General features: G+C 50.0%; 1 protein-coding gene across 4 annotated transcripts in view; it reads left to right on the forward strand.

Annotated features, from left to right (window-relative positions):
* The window catches only part of dym (dymeclin), a 209,872-nt gene that overhangs the window by 44,059 nt on the left and 143,917 nt on the right, over nucleotides 1-21,896 (forward strand). For all 4 annotated transcript variants that reach the window (XM_046305083.1, XM_046305084.1, XM_046305085.1 and 1 more), the window contains exons 7-8: nucleotides 2,081-2,206; nucleotides 7,317-7,459. In XM_046305083.1, coding sequence (XP_046161039.1) covers nucleotides 2,081-2,206; nucleotides 7,317-7,459 — 269 coding nt within the window. The remainder of the gene's footprint in view (nucleotides 1-2,080; nucleotides 2,207-7,316; nucleotides 7,460-21,896) is intronic.

Genomic DNA, 21,896 nt, shown 5'->3' on the forward strand with positions numbered 1-21,896 from the left:
ATGATGGCTTTGTTATGGAAGGTTTGGAAATCGCTTCCTTTTAGGTGGTTGTAGAATTTAACGGCTCTTTTCTGGATTTTGATAATTAGTGGGTATCGGCCTAATTCTGCTCTGCATGCATTATTTGGTGTTCTACGTTGTAGACAGAGGATATTTTTGCAGAATTCTGTATGCAGAGTCTCAATTTGGTGTTTGTCCCATTTTGTGAAATCTTGGTTGGTGAGCGAACCCCAGACCTCACAACAATAAAGGGCAATGGGCTCTATGACTGATTCAAGTATTTTTAGCCAGATCCTAATTGGTATGTTGAATTTTATGTTCCTTTTGATGGTGTAGAATGCCCTCCTTGCCTTGTCTCTCAGATCGTTCACAGCTTTGTGGAAGTTACCTGTGGCACTGATGTTTAGGCCAAGGTATGTATAGTTTTTTGTGTGCTCTGAGGCAACGGTGTCTAGATGGAATTTGTATTTGTGGTCCTGGCGACTGGACTTTTTTTGGAACACCATTATTTTGGTCTTACTGAGATTTACTGTCAGGGCCCAGGTCTGACAGAATCTGTGCAGAAGATCTAGGTGCTGCTGTAGGCCCTCCTTGGTTGGTGACAGAAGCACCAGATCATCAGCAAACAGTAGACATTTGACTTCGGATTCTAGTAGGGCGAGGCCAGGTGCTGCAGACTTTGAGTCGAAGGCTTTTTTGAAATCAACAAAGCATGAGAAGACTTTGCCTTTGTTTTGGTTTGTTTGGTTGTCAATTAGGGTGTGTAGGGTTAATACATGGTCTGTTGTACAGTAATTTGGTAAAACGCCAATTTGACATTTGCTCAGTACATTGTTTTCATTGAGGAAATGTACGAGTATGCTGTTAATGATAGTGCAGAGGATTTTCCCAAGGTTACTGTTGACGCATATTCCACTGTAGTTATTGGGGTCAAACTTGTCTCCACTTTTGTGGATTGGGGTGATCAGTCCTTGGTTCCAAATACTGGGGAAGATGCCAGAGCTAAGGATGATGTTAAAGAGTTTTAGTATAGCCAAATTAAATTTGTTGTCTGTATATTTGATCATTTCATTAAGGATACCATCAACACCACAGGTCTTTTTGGGTTGGAGGGTTTTTATTTTGTCCTGTAACTCGCTCAAGGTATTTGGAGAATCCATTGGGTTCTGGTAGTCTTTAATAGTTTTCTTTCCCTGTCTGTCTCTCTCGTCGCTGTCATTCTGTCTACCTGTCACTTTTTATTACATTTTTATTTCACCTTAATTAAACCAGGTAGGTCAGTTGAGAACAAGTTCTCATTTGCAACTGCGACCTGGCCAAGATAAAGCAAAGCAGTTTGACACACAGAGTTACACATGGAATAAACAAACATACAATCAATATTACAGTAGATAAATCTATATACAGCATGTGCAAATGAGGTAGGATAAGAGAGGTAAGGCGATAAATAGGCCATGGTGGCGAAGTAATTACAAAATGGCAATTAAACAATTAAACACTGGAATGGTAGATGTGCAGAAGATGAATGTGCAAGTTGAGCTACTGGGGTGCAAAGGAGCAAGATAAATACATATGTTAATACCATATGGGGATGAGGTAGATTGGATGGGCTATTTACAGATGAGCTATGTACAGGTGCAGTGATCTGTGAGCTGCTCTGATAGCTGGTACTTAAAGCTAGTGAGGGAGGTAAGATGATGATGATGATTTTGCAATTGAACCTTAGACAAGGTGATTTTTGCAGTTCGTTCCAGTCATTGGCAGCAGAGAACTGGAAGGAGAGGCGGCCAAAGGAATAATTGGTTTTGGGGGTGACCAGAGAGATATACCTGCTGGAGCGCGTGCTACAGGTCGGTGCTGCTATGGTGACCAGTGAGCTGAGATAAGGCGGGGCTTTACCTAGCAGAGACTTGTAGATGACCTGGAGCCAGTGGGTTTGGAGACGAGTATGAAGCGAGGGCCAACTAACAAGAGCTTATAGCCGATTCTAGATTTAATTTTAGATTGGAGATGTTCTATCTCTGCCTGTCTCTCTCTCACTCAGTCTATCTATCTCTCTCTCTTTCTCTCTCTCTCACAGGGACATCACGTACAGTATCCTGTTTGAGGCTGTGACCACCATGTTGGTGTTACTGTCCTACCAGCTCTTCCACAAGGAGATACTGAGAGACGGACTCATTTACCAGTACCTGATGAAGGAACGATGGTGAGTAGAGTCATGGATCAACACACACACACAGATCCTGTGAGACAGACTCATTTCCCAGTACCTGATGAAGGAACGATGGTGAGTAGAGTCATGGATCAACACACACACTCAGATCCTGTGAGACAGACTCATTTCCCAGTACCTGATGAAGGAAAGATTGGAGTGTGGGGACGATTGGACTGTGGAAACATTTGAAAGAAATCAAATACAATTTCAACCCAGGTCTGCTACATACCTCAACACACATGGGGGTGTGGCTATAGTCTCAAATACATCCCCATTTACTCTTACTTGACACAATGACCCAATCACATGATCTAAAAGTAATTCTTGGCACGGGAATATCCAGAATAACACAGAATAACACAATCACGTGAACTAAGGCACTTTAGCAAGTCTTCATGAGTCTTTGGAAATTTGTTTCAGATTCAAGGTTCCCCGAGTACCATGTTCTCAGCTCTCACTTTCTGTGAAAAGTGGCCCAGCTAAGATGTCTGTCTGTCTCGGGCACTAAGCAGAGAGCCAGTTATCTCCCTGGTGGTTCCAGAGGGGTACGTCCCAAATGATACTACTTAGTGCACTGCTTTTGACCAGGGCTCATTGTGGAGTTCTGGTCAAAAGTAGTGCACTACATAGACAACAGGGTGCCATTTGGGTTGGTCTGGCCCAAACCCGTCTGGTAGAGTGTAACCAGAGGTCAAGAGGAGGCAGAACACATAGTGATTGTGTCTGTGGCGTAAGGATATGGGACAGGACGGGCAGGGGTAGTGCTCTGGTCAGTGTTGTGTCAAAGATTCAGGGTTACAGTGTTCCTGCCTGGCTGCTGGAGTGTTGTTTTGTTGCGAGAGCATGGTGTTCGTACACACTCACAAAGAGACGTACACACTCACAAAGCGTAGTACAAACACACACACACACACACGGTCTGACCCTGTCTGGGGTCCAGTGGGAGACTGGCCAGGGCACACAGGAAGCATCGGATGAAAAACAACGCCCACAAAAACACTAGCTGTTTCTTTAAGCTGTCCATTGGTCTCGCCCTCGATCTCACCCACACCAGCCTCTCTCTCACGCGCGCCCACACCAGCCTCTCTCTCACGCGCGCCCACACCAGCCTCTCTCTCACGCGCGCCCACACCAGCCTCTCTCTCACGCGCGCCCACACCAGCCTCTCTCTCACGCGCGCCCACACCAGCCTCTCTCTCACGCGCGCCCACCGCCAGCCTCTCTCTCACGCGCGCCCACCGCCAGCCTCTCTCTCACGCGCGCCCACCGCCAGCCTCTCTCTCACGCGCGCCCACCGCCAGCCTCTCTCTCACGCGCGCCCACCGCCAGCCTCTCTCTCACGCGCGCCCACCGCCAGCCTCTCTCTCACGCGCGCCCACGCCAGCCTCTCTCTCACGCGCGCCCACGCCAGCCTCTCTCTCACGCGCGCCCACGCCAGCCTCTCTCTCACGCGCGCCCACCGCCAGCCTCTCTCTCACGCGCGCCCCGCCAGCAGCTCTCTCTCACGCGCGCCCGCCGCCAGCCTCTCTCTCACGCGCGCCCACCGCCAGCCTCTCTCTCACGCGCGCCCACCGCCAGCCTCTCTCTCACGCGCGCCCACCGCCAGCCTCTCTCTCACGCGCGCCCACCGCCAGCCTCTCTCTCACGCGCGCCCACCGCCAGCCTCTCTCTCACGCGCGCCCACCGCCAGCCTCTCTCTCTCACGCGCGCCCACCGCCAGCCTCTCTCTCACGCGCGCCCACCGCCAGCCTCTCTCTCACGCGCGCCCACCGCCAGCCTCTCTCTCACGCGCGCCCACCGCCAGCCTCTCTCTCACGCGCGCCCACCGCCAGCCTCTCTCTCACGCGCGCCCACCGCCAGCCTCTCTCTCACGCGCGCCCACCGCCAGCCTCTCTCTCACGCGCGCCCACCGCCACGCGCGCCAGCAGCTCTCTCTCACGCGCGCCCAGCAGCCTTCACCGCGCAGCCTCTCTCTCACGCGCGCCCACCGCCAGCCTCTCTCTCACGCGCGCCCACCGCCAGCCTCTCTCTCACGCGCGCCCACCGCCAGCCTCTCACGCGCGCCCGCACGCGCGCCCACCGCCCCGCAGCCTCTCTCTCACGCGCGCCCACCGCCAGCCTCTCTCTCACGCGCGCCCACCCGCCAGCCTCTCTCTCACGCGCGCCGCAGCCTCTCTCTCACGCGCGCCCGCCAGCCTCTCTCTCACGCGCGCCCACCGCCAGCCTCTCTCTCACGCGCGCCCACCGCCAGCCTCTCTCTCACGCGCGCCCACCGCCAGCCTCTCTCTCCCGCAGCGCTCTCACGCCGCCCGCAGCCTCTCTCTCACGCGCGCCCGCAGCCTCTCTCTCACGCGCGCCAGCAGCCTCTCTCTCACGCGCGCCAGCAGCCTCTCTCTCACGCGCGCCAGCAGCCTCTCTCTCACGCGCGCCAGCAGCCTCTCTCTCACGCGCGCCAGCAGCCTCTCTCTCACGCGCGCCCGCGCCAGCAGCCTCTCTCTCACGCGCGCCCGCGCCAGCAGCCTCTCTCTCACGCGCGCCCGCGCCAGCAGCCTCTCTCTCACGCGCGCCCGCGCCAGCAGCCTCTCTCTCACGCGCGCCCGCGCCAGCAGCCTCTCTCTCACGCGCGCCCGCGCCAGCAGCCTCTCTCTCACGCGCGCCCGCGCCAGCAGCCTCTCTCTCACGCGCGCCAGCAGCCTCTCTCTCACGCGCGCCCACGCCAGCAGCCTCTCTCTCACGCGCGCCCACGCCAGCAGCCTCTCTCTCGCGCGCGCCCGCGCCAGCAGCCTCTCTCTCGCGCGCGCCCGCGCCAGCAGCCTCTCTCTCGCGCGCGCCCGCGCCAGCAGCCTCTCTCTCGCGCGCGCCCGCGCCAGCAGCCTCTCTCTCGCGCGCGCCCGCGCCAGCAGCCTCTCTCTCGCGCGCCCACGCCAGCAGCCTCTCTCTCACGCGCGCGCCCACGCCAGCAGCCTCTCTCTCACGCGCGCCCACGCCAGCAGCCTCTCTCTCACGCGCGCCCACGCCAGCAGCCTCTCTCTCACGCGCGCCCACGCCAGCAGCCTCTCTCTCACGCGCGCCCACGCCAGCAGCCTCTCTCTCACGCGCGCGCAGCCACGCGCGCCAGCAGCCTCTCTCTCACGCGCGCCCACGCCAGCAGCCTCTCTCTCACGCGCGCCAGCACGCCACGCAGCAGCCTCTCTCTCACGCGCGCCCACGCCAGCAGCCTCTCTCTCACGCGCGCCCACGCCAGCAGCCTCTCTCTCACGCGCGCCCACGCCAGCAGCCTCTCTCTCACGCGCGCCCACGCCAGCAGCCTCTCTCTCACGCGCGCCCACGCCAGCAGCCTCTCTCACGCGCGCCCACGCCAGCAGCCTCTCTCTCACGCGCGCCCACGCCAGCAGCCTCTCTCTCACGCGCGCCCACGCCAGCAGCCTCTCTCTCACGCGCGCCCACGCCAGCAGCCTCTCTCTCGCGCGCGCCACGCCAGCAGCCTCTCTCTCACGCGCGCCCACGCCAGCAGCCTCTCTCTCACGCGCGCCAGCCCACGCCCAGCAGCCTCTCTCTCACGCGCGCCCACGCCAGCAGCCTCTCTCTCTCACGCGCGCCCGCGCCAGCAGCCTCTCTCTCACGCGCGCCCGCGCCAGCAGCCTCTCTCTCACGCGCGCCCGCGCCAGCAGCCTCTCTCTCACGCGCGCCCGCGCCAGCAGCCTCTCTCTCACGCGCGCCCACGCCAGCAGCCTCTCTCTCACGCGCGCCCACGCCAGCAGCCTCTCTCTCACGCGCGCCCACGCCAGCAGCCTCTCTCTCACGCGCGCCCACGCCAGCAGCCTCTCACTCACGCGCGCCCACGCCAGCAGCCTCTCTCTCACGCGCGCCCACGCCAGCAGCCTCTCTCTCACGCGCGCCCACGCCAGCAGCCTCTCTCTCACGCGCGCCCACGCCAGCAGCCTCTCTCTCACGCGCGCCCACGCCAGCAGCCTCTCTCACACACTCACGGTTATATATGTAGTGAGATGCTGTTATTCAGAGAGGACACCTATGACTGTAGCTGTACACACACACCAGCCTCTCTCACACACACCAGCCTCACACACACACTAGCCTCTCACTTACACACCAGGCTCTCTCTCACTCACCAGCCTCTCACAATAGAGTTTGTGTTTCTCTCCTCACATTTTAAACTCAACAAATGTGCTTTTCTTGGGCAGTTTTCCCGTATCTGTCCAAGCTATTTTCATGTTTTAACGTTGGTTTTCCATAAAAACATCCAAAAACAGTAAACACCTATTATTATTATTATTAACACAGAAAGGCCAGTCATCCTGTCTCCCGAGTCCTTTAACATATTTCATTATTTCAACATCGGTCTTGGGATTATGAGACCAACTCTCCTCTGGTTCACTGACAGGAAATAAATGGAAAAGGTAAACAACCCCTGTTTCTTCAGATATGTGCTTTTAGGAAACTGTTACAACACACGATGACCTATGATGACAACCATTCATGGTTAAAGTCCTGTTCATCCACTGGCAGCAGGTCTGTTTTCTGGTGCTGTGTCTGACTTGGTGTTACAGACTGTAGTCCTCTTGTCCCTGACCAGTCAGTTAGTGGCAGGGTAGCCTCGTGGTTAGAGCGTTGGACTAGTAACCGGAAGGTTGCTGTAGATCTGTCGTACTGCCCCTGAACAGGCAGTTAACCCACTGTTCCTAGGCCGTCATTGAAAATAAGAATTTGTTCTTAAAACTGACTTGCCTAGTTAAATAAAGGAATAATAAAATTAAAAAGTGAAGACCCTGCTCAGACCTGTTCTGTGTGGTGCTGTAGATGAGTTTCTGTCACTGACCTCCTCCTCTCTATCTCTGTACTGCCAGTGTGTCCCTGACCAGTCGGTTAGAGAAGACCCTGCTGGTTAACATCAGACCTGTTCTGTGTGGTGCTGTAGATGAGTTTCTGTCACTGACCTCCTCCTCTCTATCTCTGTTCTGCCAGTATGTCCCTGACCAGTCGGTTAGTGAAGACCCTGCTGGTTAACATCAGACCTGTTCTGTGTGGTGCTGTAGATGAGTTTCTGTCACTGACCTCCTCCTCTCTATCTCTGTTCTGCCAGTGTGTCCCTGACCAGTCGGTTAGTGAAGACCCTGCTGTATAACTTCATCAGACAGGAGAAGTGTCCTCCCCCAGCCACACACATCTTTGATCAGCAGTCGGACGGTGGAGGCCTGCTCTACGGCCTCGCCTCAGGGGTAGCAAGTAAGTACAAGAAGGTGAACACTGGGGTTTCGTACCGTTATCCTGTTGCTGTACAGGGTTATACAGTGTTATCAGCAGTGCACACAAGGGGACGCTATTTCTTTCTAAACTGAAATCTTTTAAAATAATATGCAAATTCCCATAGCGGACGCTAGCTAAATGCTAACAAGCTAAATGCTAACAAGCGCAATACAACACAAACAGATTGCAAGAACAGACACCCCAGCTCATAACGTTACACAGCTATCTCAAAAGGTTTGCTGCACACACACAACAATTATTAAACAGCAGGGATCTGGAGCCAGGAAGTATTTGTTGTCGTAATTGTTGACGGTGTTGAAAATCATAACGTTGGTATTTCAAAATATACCGGTATACCACCCAAGTCTAGCACACACCCGCACAGGGATGCAGATACACACACCCGCACAGGGATGCAGATACACACACCCGCACAGGGATGCAGATACACACACCCGCACAGGGATGCAGATACACACACCCGCACAGGGATGCAGATACACACACCCGCACAGGGATGCAGATACACACACCCGCACAGGGATGCAGATACACACACCCGCACAGGGATGCAGATACACACACCCGCACAGGGATGCAGATACGCACACCCGCACAGGGATGCAGATACGCACACCCGCACAGGGATGCAGATACGCACACCCGCACAGGGATGCAGATACGCACACCCGCACAGGGATGCAGATACGCACACCCGCACAGGGACGCAGATACGCACACCCGCACAGGGATGCAGATACGCACACCCGCACAGGGATGCAGATACGCACACCCGCACAGGGATGCAGATACGCACACCCGCGCACAGGGATGCAGATACGCACACCCGCACAGGGATGCAGATACGCACACCCGCACAGGGATGCAGATACGCACACCCGCACAGGACGCAGATACGCACACCCGCACAGGGATGCAGATACGCACACCCGCGCAGGGATGCAGATACGCACACCCGCACAGGGATGCAGATACGCACACCCGCGCAGGGACGCAGATACGCACACCCGCGCAGGGACGCAGATACGCACACCCGCGCAGGGACGCAGATACGCACACCCGCGCAGGGACGCAGATACGCACACCCGCGCAGGGACGCAGATACGCACACCCGCGCAGGGACGCAGATACGCACACCCGCGCAGGGACGCAGATACGCACACCCGCGCAGGGACGCAGATACGCACACCCGCACAGGGACGCAGATACGCACACCCGCACAGGGACGCAGATACGCACACCCGCACAGGGACGCAGATACGCACACCCGCACAGGGACGCAGATACGCACACCCGCGCAGGGACGCAGATACGCACACCCGCGCAGGGACGCAGATACGCACACCCGCACAGGGACGCAGATACGCACACCCGCGCAGGGACGCAGATACGCACACCCGCACAGGGACGCAGATACGCACACCCGCACAGGGACGCAGATACGCACACCCGCACAGGGACGCAGATACGCACACCCGCGCAGGGACGCAGATACGCACACCCGCACAGGGACGCAGATACGCGCCCGCACAGGGACGCGCGCGCGCACCCGCACAGGGACGCGCAGGCTGTCTTAATTGTCTATCATAGTTGAAGTGTAGCTATGATGAATATTAGCGGTCTCATCTTTTTAAGTGTGAGAACTAGCACAATTGGTTGCTGACTAAATACTTTTTTGCCCCACTGTACATGTAGTGAGGTTCTGTTATTCAGAGGACACCTATGACTGTAGCTGTACAGGGTTGATCAGTAAGGGGAGACATCACCTCCCTGACTGTATACTCTGCCTCGTCTCAACATACTCTCCCTCGGTAAATCACAAGATTGGTTTTCATCACATCATTTGAACGTTCAAATGTAATTGTACTGATGTAAGCCCAGACTCTCTCAGACATTAGTAGTGGAGGCAGAGGACAGCGCCACAGAGACTTTACTCTCTCTCCCTGTCTCTCTCTCTCCGTCTCCGTCTCTTTCCCTCTGTCTGGCTCTCTCTCCGTCTGGCTCTCTCTCCGTCTGGCTCTCTCTCCGTCTGGCTCTCTCTCTCCGTCTGGCTCTCTCTCTCCGTCTGGCTCTCTCTCTCCGTCTGGCTCTCTCTCTCCGTCTGGCTCCGTCTGGCTCTCTCTCTCCGTCTGGCTCTCCGTCTGGCTCTCTCTGGCTCTCTCTCTCCGTCTGGCTCTCTCTCTCCGTCTGGCTCTCTCTCTCCGTCTGGCTCTCTCTCTCCGTCTGGCTCTCTCTCTCCGTCTGGCTCTCTCTCTCCGTCTGGCTCTCTCTCTCCGTCTGGCTCTCTCTCTCCGTCTGGCTCTCTCTCTCCGTCTGGCTCTCTCTCTCCGTCTGGCTCTCTTATATCCATGCATTTCACTCTTCAGCAGCTTTGAGACGCTGTGTTGCCTGTTGTTTCCTCATTGCCAGACCAAGACAGTTATGTTAGACCTCTGTCTAGATATTTTATCAATGTATGTAATGATTATGGCGGTGTGAGGTACTGTTGCACCTTCTACAACCACTGTGATTGTTCTTCCAGCTGAGTCAAATAATAATCTTGCCTTAATGGCCAAGTACTCTAAGACTGGCCACCCCTCAGAGCCTGGCTCCCCTCTAGGTTTCTTCCTAGGTTCCTACCTTTCTGGGGAGTTTTCCTAGCCACTGTGCTTCTACATCTGCATTGCTTGCTGTTTGGGGTTTTAGTAAATGTAAAAGGGCTTTATAAAATACATTTGATTGATAGATGGATTGGAAAGACCGGCCAGAAGGAAGAAATGTATTTGACATTTTCTTTGTAGTGTTTTGTGGATGTTTTTTACTCTCTCCATCGTTCCAATCGTCCACTTCTGCATTACCCGAGTCTGTCTCTCTTCACACAAGGCTCTTCTCACACCACTATTGGCTGCTGGGTCGGGTTCAGCAGGAGGTCAGACCAGTCTGTCTGGTTAATTTACAGCGGTGAAGGATCCTCAGGTCTGTCTGTCTGTGTGTGGACTCCTCATTGAGAGAGCCCCATTATTTCTCCCGTTCACAGGACCAAGGAGGGCTGTGTGCTCACAGATAGATAGAAATAGACAGACAACACTGTAGCATTGGCCAGACTGGACAGGTGCCTGACTGTGCTAGTATCTTCTTTACTTTGCTTTGTTTAGGATTCTTCCACGTCCTCTCTCATTCTAGAATGGCAGCTAGCGAGCTAAATCCCTTTACTGTCTGCCTACATGCCATGGCTGCAGTTAACCACAGTCTACAATGCACCCTGGTTGTAAATCAGGACTTGAGTACACTACTCACACTGATGTCTTTATGTAGGACAACGAGCCTGTTCTGTCTGACAGCCAAGCGGAAGAATGAATGGTATTTGTCCTGCAGAGGACAGCCTATAGTCCCCTGGACAATGAGAAGGGGTGTGTTGGTGGTACCACAGGGGACTGGGCTGTTAACAGTGTTGTGGTTATTATTAAGGGTCTGATTTGGCCTCGGATCAGACGGTTTGTATTGGCATGTTGTGCTCTCCTGCCTCCCCTGCGCCTCCTGCTCTTCCTGGCTACGCACACACACATACACACTCCTGCGCCAGGGAAATCTAGCGAAGGAGCATGAAGGAAAGGCTTTCAGAAAGGAGGGGGCCAGTTGGAACGTTCTTCATCATACGAGATGGGACCGCTACTTAGAGCTCTGTGGGCGGGGCTGAGGGAGGGGCCAGTTGGAACGTTCTTCATCATACGAGATGGGACCGCTACTTAGAGCTCTGTGGGCGGGGCTGAGGGAGGGGCCAGTTGGAACGTTCCTCATCATACGAGATGGGACTGCTACTCAGAGCTCTGTGGGTGGGGCTGAGGGAGGGGCCAGTTGGAACGTTCCTCATCAGATGAGATGGGACCGCTACTCAGAGCTCTGTGGGCGGGGCTGAGGGAGGGGCCAGTTGGAACGTTCCTCATCCGACGAGATGGGACAGCTACTCAGATCTCTGTGGGCGGGACTGAGGGAGGGGCCAGTTGGAACGTTCCTCATCAGACGAGATGGGACCGCTACTCAGATCTCTGTGGGCGGGACTGAGGGAGGGGCCAGTTGGAACGTTCCTCATCAGACGAGATGGGACCGCTACTCAGATCTCTGTGGGCGGGACTGAGGGAGGGACTGAGGGAGGGGCCAGTTGGAACGTTCCTCATCAGACGAGATGGGACCGCTACTCAGATCTCTGTGGGAGGTAGGGAGGGGCTGAGGGAGGGACTGAGGGAGGGAGAAGAGAGACATTAGATAGTGAGTGAAAGAGACAGGGAATGGCTGTTTTCTTCTCCCATAATGTATTTTTCATCCAAGATGTCCATGATCATGAAATTGTGATATTTGCCTGGTCTGGTGCTTTATTTTCAAATGTTTCCTGTTATTTTTTAGAACTGTTGAATTCTTCCTAGGCCCATGCGCTTTGTGTACATGAAAGATCCTATTTCAGAAGGACATTTAAAATAAAATAAAAACAGCAAACTGGAGGGGATTGATGTAAATGTAGTGATGGTCTTTTATCTCTCAGCCTGATATGGGGCCTGACACGGGGCCTGACAGGGGGCTTCTATAGGAGAAGAGAGGGATGAAACCAATTTCTGGAGAAAGAGATGAGATACAACCATGAGTCAATCAAACAGCAGAACGAGGGGGAACTGTTGTGTACAGACTCAGTGAGCATAGCCTGGCTACTGAGAGAGGCTGCCGCAGGCAGACCTGGCTCTCAAGAGAAGACAGTCTATGTACACACTGCCCACAAAATGTGATGGAAGCTGAGCTGCACTTCCTAATCTCCTGCCTAATGTATGACCATATAAGAGACAAATTTCCCTCATATTACAGAAAGAATTGGTCATCAATTCCAATTTTGATAATCTTACATATCTATTAGGTGAAATACCACAGTGTGCCATCACAGCTGCAATATTGGTGACCTGTTGCCACAAGGGACTACCTGTGAAGAACAAACACCATTGTAAATACAACCCAACAGTGGTAGGTCTGATTGCCACGAGACAGCCTAAAGGGGGGGAGCACGCCCCATCCACATGGATGAGGGTGAAGAGCTCTCCAGAGGGTGGTGCACAGTCCCTCCAGTACATCTACAGTGTTACAGGAAGGCCTAGACGATGATCAAGAACCTCTGCCACCTGGGGCCACGGCCTCCTACCATGTAGAAGGCGGAGACAGCACAGGTGCATCAAAGCTGGCACTAAATGATTGAAAAACAGCTTCTATCTCCAGGCCATCAGACTGTGAAATAGTCACTACTAGCCGGGCTGCTCAGTACCATGTTACGTTACAGCCTAATTCTAAAATGGATTAAATAAAACACATCCTCAGCAATCTACACACAATTCCCCATGATGACAAAGCAGAAACAGGTTTTTAGGAATGTTAGCAAATGTATTTATATATCTACTTATATATACTTATGTTATTAAGGCATCTGCAGATAGAAGCAGATACCTTAATAACATAAGTATTTAGACCCTTTGCTATGAGACTTGAAATAGAGTTCAGGAGCATCCTGTTTCCATTGATCATCCTTGAGATGTTTCTACAACTTGATTGGAGTCCACCTGTGGTAAATTCCATTGATTGGACATGATTTGGAACATACCTGTCTATAAAAGGTCCCACAGTTGACAGTGCATGTCAGAGCAAAGGTGGAAGGAATTGTCCGTAGAGCTCCGAGAGAGGGTTGTGTTGAGGCACGGATCTGGGGAAGGGTACCAAAACATCTCTGCAGCATTGAAGGTCCGCAAGAACACAGTGGCCTCCATCATTAAATGGAAGCAGTTTGGAACCACCAAGACTCTTCCTAGAGCTGGCCGCTCGGCCAAACTGAGCATTCAGGGGAGAAGGGCCTTGGGGAGGGAGGTGACCAAGAACCCGATGGTCACTCTGACAGAGCTCCAGAGTTCAGTATCGAGGCAAAGATGAACAGAGCAAAGTACAGAGAGATCCTTGATGAAAACCTGCTCCAGAGCGCTCAGGACCTCAGACTGGGATGAAGGTTCATCTTCCAACAGGACAACGACCCCAAGCGCACAGCCAGGATAACGACCCAAAGCACACAGCTAAGACAACGCAGGAGGGGCTTCGGTAAAAGTCTCTGAATGTCATTGAGTGGCCCAGCCAGAGCCCAGACTTGAACCTGATCAATCATCCCTGGAGAGACCTGAAAATAGCTTTGCAGCGACACTCCCCACTCAACCTGACAGAGCTTGAGAGGATCTGCGTAAAATAACTCTCCAAGTACAGGTGTACCAAGTTCGTAGCATCATACCCAAGAAGACTCTAGGCTGTAATCACTGCCAGTGGTGCTTCAACAAAGTACTGAGTAAAGGGTCTGAGTGTAAATGTGATATTTCCATGTTTTATTTGTTTTATACATTTCTAAAAATCTGTTTTTGCTTCATCATTATGTTTTATTGTGTGTAGATGTGTAAATAACGCTATTTAATCCATTTTAAAATATTGGTTAATGTTACAAATTTGGCCTCAGAACAGCAGAACAGCCTCTGTTCGTCGGGTCATGCACTGTACAAGGTGGCGAAAGCGTTCCACAGGGATTCTTGCCCATGTTGACTCCAACGCTTCCCACAGTTGTGTCCAGTTGGCTATAGATGTCCTTTGGGTGGTGGACAAGTCTTGATACACACTGGAAACTGTTGAGCGTGAAAAACCCAGCAGCGTTGCAGTTCTTGACACAAACTGGTGCCCCTGCCATATCCCGTATCCCGTTCAAAGGCACTTAAATATGTTGTCTTGCCCATTCACCCTCTGAATGGCACACATTCTCAATTGTCTCAAGGCTTAAAAATCCTTCTTTAACCTGTCACCAGCTCTGTGACTGGTACAGATGAACTGCAATAGACAGACAGCATACAGGACAAGACATTCAACATGGATTTGAAGTGGATGTCGACAAGGATTCACCTGGTCAGTCTGTCATGGGGAAAATAATGCACCACGTCAGGAAAATATGACGATTTCATGGACATCTTGGATGAAAAATACGTTATGGGAGAAGAAAACAGCCATTTCCTGTCTTAATGTTTTCTTCACTCAGAGTATTGTATGTTACCATGCCAGTAAAGCCCATTGAACATTGAATTGAGAGAGGCAGAGTGAGTGAGTGACCGGCTGTCTGAATGGAAAACGAGAAGAGCCCATGGTCAAACAAAAACAGAGGAAGAGGGGCCCTTTATGGACATGGAGGGAGAGAGACTGAGTCTGAATGGATGGCGGTCAGCGGTTTCCCTTAGATAAGTGTTCTTTGTTGGTGGCAGACGCCTATCAGTGGGCCATCAGAAGCCGGCCAGTCTCTGTCTCTGACTACTGTGTGTGTGTGTGTTTCCCTTTGTGTGTAAGTGCGACTACTGTCTGACTGTTATCAGAGGTCAGAGTTATGCCTTGTCCTCTCTGTAATCCCCCAGAGCCTCAGTGTCTGCTACTGCCTCGTCTCGACAGACAGACAGACAGACAGACAGACAGACAGACAGACAGACAGACAGACAGACAGACAGACAGACAGACAGACAGACAGACAGACAGACAGACAGACAGACAGACAGACAGACAGACAGACAGACAGACAGACAGACGCACGCCATATAGGATTTTGGCTGACTGGTTGTAGTCATGATGGTCACTTCCACAGCTGGGACAGACCGTCGTCTCTCCCCTTACTGAGATGACTGGAGCACAGGCTGGAAACTGCCTGGTGTGTCCACACTGGAACAAATTGTGTAATGTGACAGACATAGCTAACATGCCCTGCAGGCCTGGATGGATGGATGGACAGACAGGCAGGCAGGCAGGCAGGCAGGCAGGCAGACAGGCAGGCAGGCATGCAGACAGGCAGGCAGGCAGACAGACAGACAGACAGACAGACAGGCAGACAGGTTGGTTAAGGCTCCCTTTTTTTCCAGTTTGAAGCATTTTTCCTCAGATTTTCCCATCACTCATTTACCCCCAGCATGATCATATGATCCTGTTTCACATGCCGCCACAGGACTGTGTGTGTGTGTGTGTGTGTGTGTGTGTGTGTGTGTGTGTGTGTGTGTGTGTGTGTGTGTGTGTGTGTGTGTGTGTGTGTGTGTGTGTGTGTGTGTGTGTGTGCGCATGCTTAAAGATGTCTTACTCATAGCCCTGTGCCTGTATGATCTTTAGTTGGACATTCCCAGGAAATCTCTGCCAGCCAGTCCCTTAGCCTGCCTCAGTCAGTCACACTATGTCTGTAGGCAGGGCTGGAGCCGACCTATGAATCTCTATTCATCAAACCAGTTGTATATCAGCCCTCTCATTTGTCTCCATGGAAAGAAGAGATTGTTGAAACCATCCAACCAGCTGCATTGTAATCTCCCCTTGTACTGTATTACTGTAGGCTTCCTAATGTTCCAATGCTCTGTGAGAAATGACAATCTGAGATGATTCCATCCAGACATCGTCTGACTGAGACAGTTGGCTTAGAGGACATTCCAAATGGTACCCTGTTTGTAATGGGGCGGCAGGTAGCTTAGTGGTTAGAGTGTAGAGGCGGCAGGTAGCCTAGTGGTTAGAGTGTAGGGGCGGCAGGTAGCCTAGTGGTTAGAGTGAAGAGGCGGCAGGTAGCCTAGTGGTTAGAGTGTAGGGGCGGCAGGTAGCCTAGTGGTTAGAGTGAAGAGGCGGCAGGTAGCCTAGTGGTTAGAGTGTAGGGGCGGCAGGTAGCCTAGTGGTTAGGGTGTCGGGCCGGTAACCGCAAGGTTGCAAGTTCAAACCCCCGAGCTGACAAGGTCGTTCTGCACCTGAACAGGCAGTTAACCCACTGTTCCTAGGCCGTCATTGAAAATAAGAATTTGTTCTGTTAGAGGAAATTATGGTTGAAATGACTAATTATGTATACATTCCAATCAGAACTGACTAATCCAAAATGCTATAATGTACTGTACATATGAATTTTCTCTCTTGCTCCCATTCCCAATTGTATATAATGCAGTCAGGAGTTTAGTAACAATGAAGGTCTGTTCCTTAGTTCATACATTTGTACAATCTCCAGGTGGTATGAACGGCCCATCTCCAGACTGTCTAAGAATGCTGATTTATACTGACTGACCTCGACTTCGTGCTGATAACGCGAAGGCTCGAGAGCTAGAGGGCCCCTCTACTTGGGAAATAGAACGTTTAGAAAACGCTGACGTCATTTTCAGTTTATAACCTGTGGAAATGTGTGTATGCCTTTAGTATTCACTTGAATTAAATGCTGTTACCTTGGCTTTTAAGACTGGTCTCAATCTACTTCATGTATAATTAATGAACTTACAAATCATTAATGAATTAGAAATGAGTGCGAATTTGGTTTTGGCTACAAAACACATAGGAATTTAGAATTCCTCTATCAGTTCTTAACTGACTTGCCTAGTTTAATAAAGGTTAAATAAAAACATAATTGCACTGGTCCAAAGTCGTGTACTAAATAGGGTTCCATTTGGGATTCACCCTTTGTTGCCATGAAAACTATACAAGCTCTTACTAGCAGCAGTGAAAACGGCTGGGCTGAATTCATGTACAGTGGCTTTCATCCTGTCGGTTCTTTTTTATTTTTTTGAGTCGCGGTCGTTCGTGATGGCAGACTTGCAGTAGTAATTGAACATCCTGTTTGTTGTAGTTCATCTGTACTGGTCACAGAGCTGGTGTCAGTCTGTGCCTGTATTGTGATTTTCACATTTTAAATAACCAGATTTTGGAACAAATGGTTTATTGGTTTAGAAAATACACATTTATTTATTGAATATGTTGTGTATAATGCCATGTCTTTCGGTGCTGCCAATGTCGCCTCTAAAGAGAAAATGATGCACGTTAGAGTTTGGTTGGGATGCCGGAGATTTAACTGGGTCATTTACGCATTCAAATAATGTATTTTGTGTATTTGTTTGCCTTACAAAGTGCACATTGTAATGCTATTGAGAACTATTTCTACAGGAATGTATGTTACAAACGTACCTGTTTTAATCCTTGTTTATTGAAGAGGTGAATCATTTATTTGATTTCTGCTGCATCAGGAAGGAGGGTTGGCAAGCCAGGTCCTTGATCTGAAGCACCATTTTTAAACTGGCCAAATCCCAGGGGTAGATACATATTTTCCCAGAGTCAGATGAACTCGTGGATACCATTTGAATGTCTCTTTGTTTGAAGCATGCTAGCTGTTACCATAGACATCCAGTCATTGTGCTAAAGCTTGTTAGCGTTGGCTCGCGAAACTACCTCCTATCACGTCCTTCATCCTGGATGTCACTTAGCATGTTTTCCTCAGAGAAAAGGTCTGAAAAGGGAGTGTGAAAGGAAGAGGAAACATTTAATCCTGGTTATTAGTTGAGTAGTGCCTGGTCTGACAGTTCACGGTTGTCCTGAGGAAGTGGAGCAGAACTTAGTCATGCCGAGGCCCGTCTCCCCGTCAGCGTTTTCCGCGTTCCAAATGGTACCCTATTCTCTACATAGAGCACTACTTAGGGTTTAGGGTGTCATTAGGGATATACAGACCTGTCTGTGTGTTCACGTGTCACTGTGCCAGTTTTGCCCCACAGTGTGTGTGTGTCAGTCCGCGCCAGACTGGCCCCACGGCACCATAGTGCCACCTGTCTAACTTCCTGTCCAGAACAAAGCAGCTGACAATGTAGAGGCACAGGAAGTGGCGCTGTGTGTGTGTGTGTGTGTGTGTGTGTGTGTGTGTGTGTGTGTGTGTGTGTGTGTGTGTGTGTGTGTGTGTGTGTGTGTGTGTGTGTGTGTGTGTGTGTGTGTGTGTACCTGTATGACCAACTGAATATTGCTCTGTCCGGAGTACCCCTGAAGTACCCCCTCGTGCATTTTACCAGTGAGCCTATGGTCTCATGATTTGTTCCACATCTGAAGCTAGATTAAATCTGGTTTTAGAAGTAGGTTAATAAATAAAATAAAATGACAGAATCCAGAGTAGATTACGACCAGAAATGATGAGTGTAGATGAAGTACTGCTGCCAAGACTCGGACTATACAGTATGTATAGAGAATATAGTCATTATGCTCTCGGTTGAATTGTCTATTTCCATGGACACATAGAAATGAATTCAGTGATGGTCTGGCTGTGAATAGCAGCCCCTGTTGTCATAGTTGAGAGGAGACCAAACCAACCTATACTGCCTATGGCTCCACAGTGCATATATACAGGACATGAGGTCTGGGGGCCCGTACGTACGTGTGTGTGTGTGTGTGACTGTGTGAACACGTCTGTGTACATCTTGTGTGTGTCTGAGTGTACTGTGTGTGTGTCATTATCAGAAGGATGTTTAATTATTATTTAATTGGGATGGCACGGCGTGGTATGCTCTGCATATTTCTCCTATCGTTGGTTTATCATCACGGCTGCCAGCCTCACAGTGTCTGGTCTATAAGCTGCTGGGCCTCCGTCACCATGTCTTAATTCGTTTACTCTTCTGCAAATAAAACTTAAGACTGGAAACATGTAAGCACAATGTGTCACTGTCTGTTCTGTTACCCTCAAACGTAGACACACACACACACATATTCTGTCCCTGTTTGCTCACCCCTACCTCCCTTTCATGTTTCCAGTCAGAAACGGTTGTTTTTCCTGGATGCTGGGGTTTATGAAATTCCCCTCGGACCCTTTTTGTGCCTCATGTATCAATCATGGCAGAAATAATTTGTGTGTAAATAGTTTGTAGAAATTCAGCATTTACCAAAGATTTACAGTGCCTAGAATTCAGACCCATTGGCTTTTTCCACATTTTGTTAGGTTATAGCCTTATTCTAAAATGTATTAAATCGCCCCCCCCCCCCTAATCAATACCCCATAATGACAAACAAAAACAGTTTTTTGACATTTCTGCTAAGTTATTAGAAATAAAAAACTGATATCACATAAGTATTCAGATCTTTACTCAGTACTTTGTTGAAGTACCTTTTGGCAGCGATTCCAACATCAAGTCTTCTTGGAAGGTGAACCTTTGCTCCAGTCTGAGGTCCTGAACGCTCTGGAGAAGGAGAGAAAATGGCAATCTCCAAGCGGGTGGTGGTGCCTTTTACTGAGGAGTGGCTTCCGTCTGGTCACTACCATAAAGGCCTGATTGGTGCTGCAGAGATGGTTGTCCTTCTGGAAGGTTTTCCCATCTCCACAGAGGAACTCTTGAGCTCTGTCAGTGACCATTGGGTTCTTGGTCACCTCCCTCCCCAAGGCCCTTCTCCCTCGATTGCTCAGTTTGGCCGGGCAGTCAGCTTTAGGAAGAGTCTTGGTGGTTCCAAACTTCTTCAATTTAAGAATGATAGAGCCCACTGTGTTCTTGGGGACCTTCAATGCTGCAGACATGTTTTGGTAACCTTTCCCAGATCTGTGCCTTGACACAATCCTGTCTTGGCCAATTCCTCCAACCTCATTCCTTCAACCTTTGCTCTGACATGCACTGTCAACTGTGGGACCTTTATATAGACAGGTGTTTGCCTTTCCAAATAATTTCCAATCAATTGAATTTACCACAGGTGGACTCAAATCAAGTTGTAGAAACAAGGATGATCAATGGAAACAGGATGCACCTGAGTTCAATTTCGAGTCTCATAGAAAAGGGTCTGAATATTTATGTAAATAAAGTATTTCTGTTTTTTATGTTTAATGCATTTGTAAAAATGTAACCTTTTTTTCTCACTTTTTCATTATGGGGTATAGTGTGTAGGTTTATTAGGAAGTTTTATTTATTTATTGCATTTTAGAATAAGGCTATCACGTAACAAAATGTAGAAAAAGTCAATGGGGTCTGAATACTTTCCGAAGGCACTGTAGGAGCTCAAATAGGTCAACAAAACCATTGGTGTAGTAGGAGCTCAAATAGGTAAACAAAACCATTGGTGTACGAAACGTGATACAACTTGTGTGGGAGGGAGCTGTGACAAGGAGCTGGGTTGGAAGATGGTGTGTAGGTAGGTAGGTAGCTTGACCTGGTAAACAAACCACTTCCAAGGTGTCAGAAACATTAATACAATATTGTGTGGAAGGAAGCTGTGAGTGTGTAGGCTGTTACTGCTGTTTCTGCTTTACTGACACATCACTTGTTGTTGAGGTCATCTCCTATCGTATCGTCCACCTCAGACACATATCAACAGTACAGATTAGAGGTCGACCGATTAATCGGAATGGGCGATTAATTAGGGCAGATTTCAAGTTTTCATAACAATCGGAAATCGGTATTTTTGGACACAGATTCGGCCTTTTTTTCTCCTTTCTTTTTTACACCTTTATTTAACGAGGCAAGTCAGTTAAGAACACATTCTTATTTTCAATGACGGCCTAGGAACAGTGGGTTAACTGCCTTGTTCAGGGGCAGAACGACAGATTTTTACCTCGTCAGCTCAGGGATTCATTCTTGCAACCTTACGGTTAACTAGTCCAACGCTCTAATCACCTGCCTTTCTCCACTCCACGAGGAGCCTGCCTGTTACGCGGATGCAGTAAGAAGCCAAGGTAAGCTGCTAGCTAGCATTAAACTTATCTTATAAAAAACAATCAGCATATAATTGGTAGATTTGCATAGAAAACACTCGAAAGTTTCAAACGGTTAGGACTCAAATTGCAGTTCCTATGCCTTCCACTAGATGTCAAGTATTTAGAAATTGTTTCAGGCTTGTATTCTGAAAAATGTGGGAGTAAGAGCAGTCTGAATGAGTGGACCCTGCAGTGTCACAGAGCTTTTTCATGCGCTCGACCGAGAGAGTGCCTTTCTTGTTTACCTTTTTATATTGATGACGTTATTGTCCGGTTGAAATAACATTGATTATTTAGGCAAAAACAACCTGAGGATTGTATATAAACATCGTTTGACATGTTTCTATGAACTTTACGGATACAATTTGGATTTTTTTGTCTGCCTATTGTGATTGCGTTTGAGCCTGTGGATTACTGAAGAAAACGAGCTAACAAAACTGAGGTTTTTGGATATATAAAGAGAGACTTTATCAAACATAACGAACATTTATTGAGTAAATGAATGTCTTCTGAGTGCAACCATATGAAGATCATCAAAGATAAGTGATTCATTTTTATCTCTGTTTCTGACTTGTGTAACTCTTCAACTTGACTGGTTACTGTTTGTAATGATTTGTCTGCTGGGCTATGTTCTCAAATAATCGTAGGGTATGCTTTCGCCGTAAAGCATTTAAAAATCTGACACCGTGGTTGGATTCACAAGAAGTTAATCTTTAAACCTATGTAAAATACTTGTATGTTTTCTGTATTTTTACAATGAGTATTTCTATATTTGAATTTTGCGCTCTGCAATTTCGCGTCCCACATACCCTAGTGGGGTTATCTAGCGTGTCCTGCGTTGCATATAATCGATGCGGTGCGCATTCACGAAAAAGGACTGTCGTTGCTCCAACG

Source organism: Oncorhynchus gorbuscha, linkage group LG16 (genome assembly GCF_021184085.1).
Source record: "Oncorhynchus gorbuscha isolate QuinsamMale2020 ecotype Even-year linkage group LG16, OgorEven_v1.0, whole genome shotgun sequence".
Taxonomy (NCBI): domain Eukaryota; kingdom Metazoa; phylum Chordata; class Actinopteri; order Salmoniformes; family Salmonidae; genus Oncorhynchus; species Oncorhynchus gorbuscha.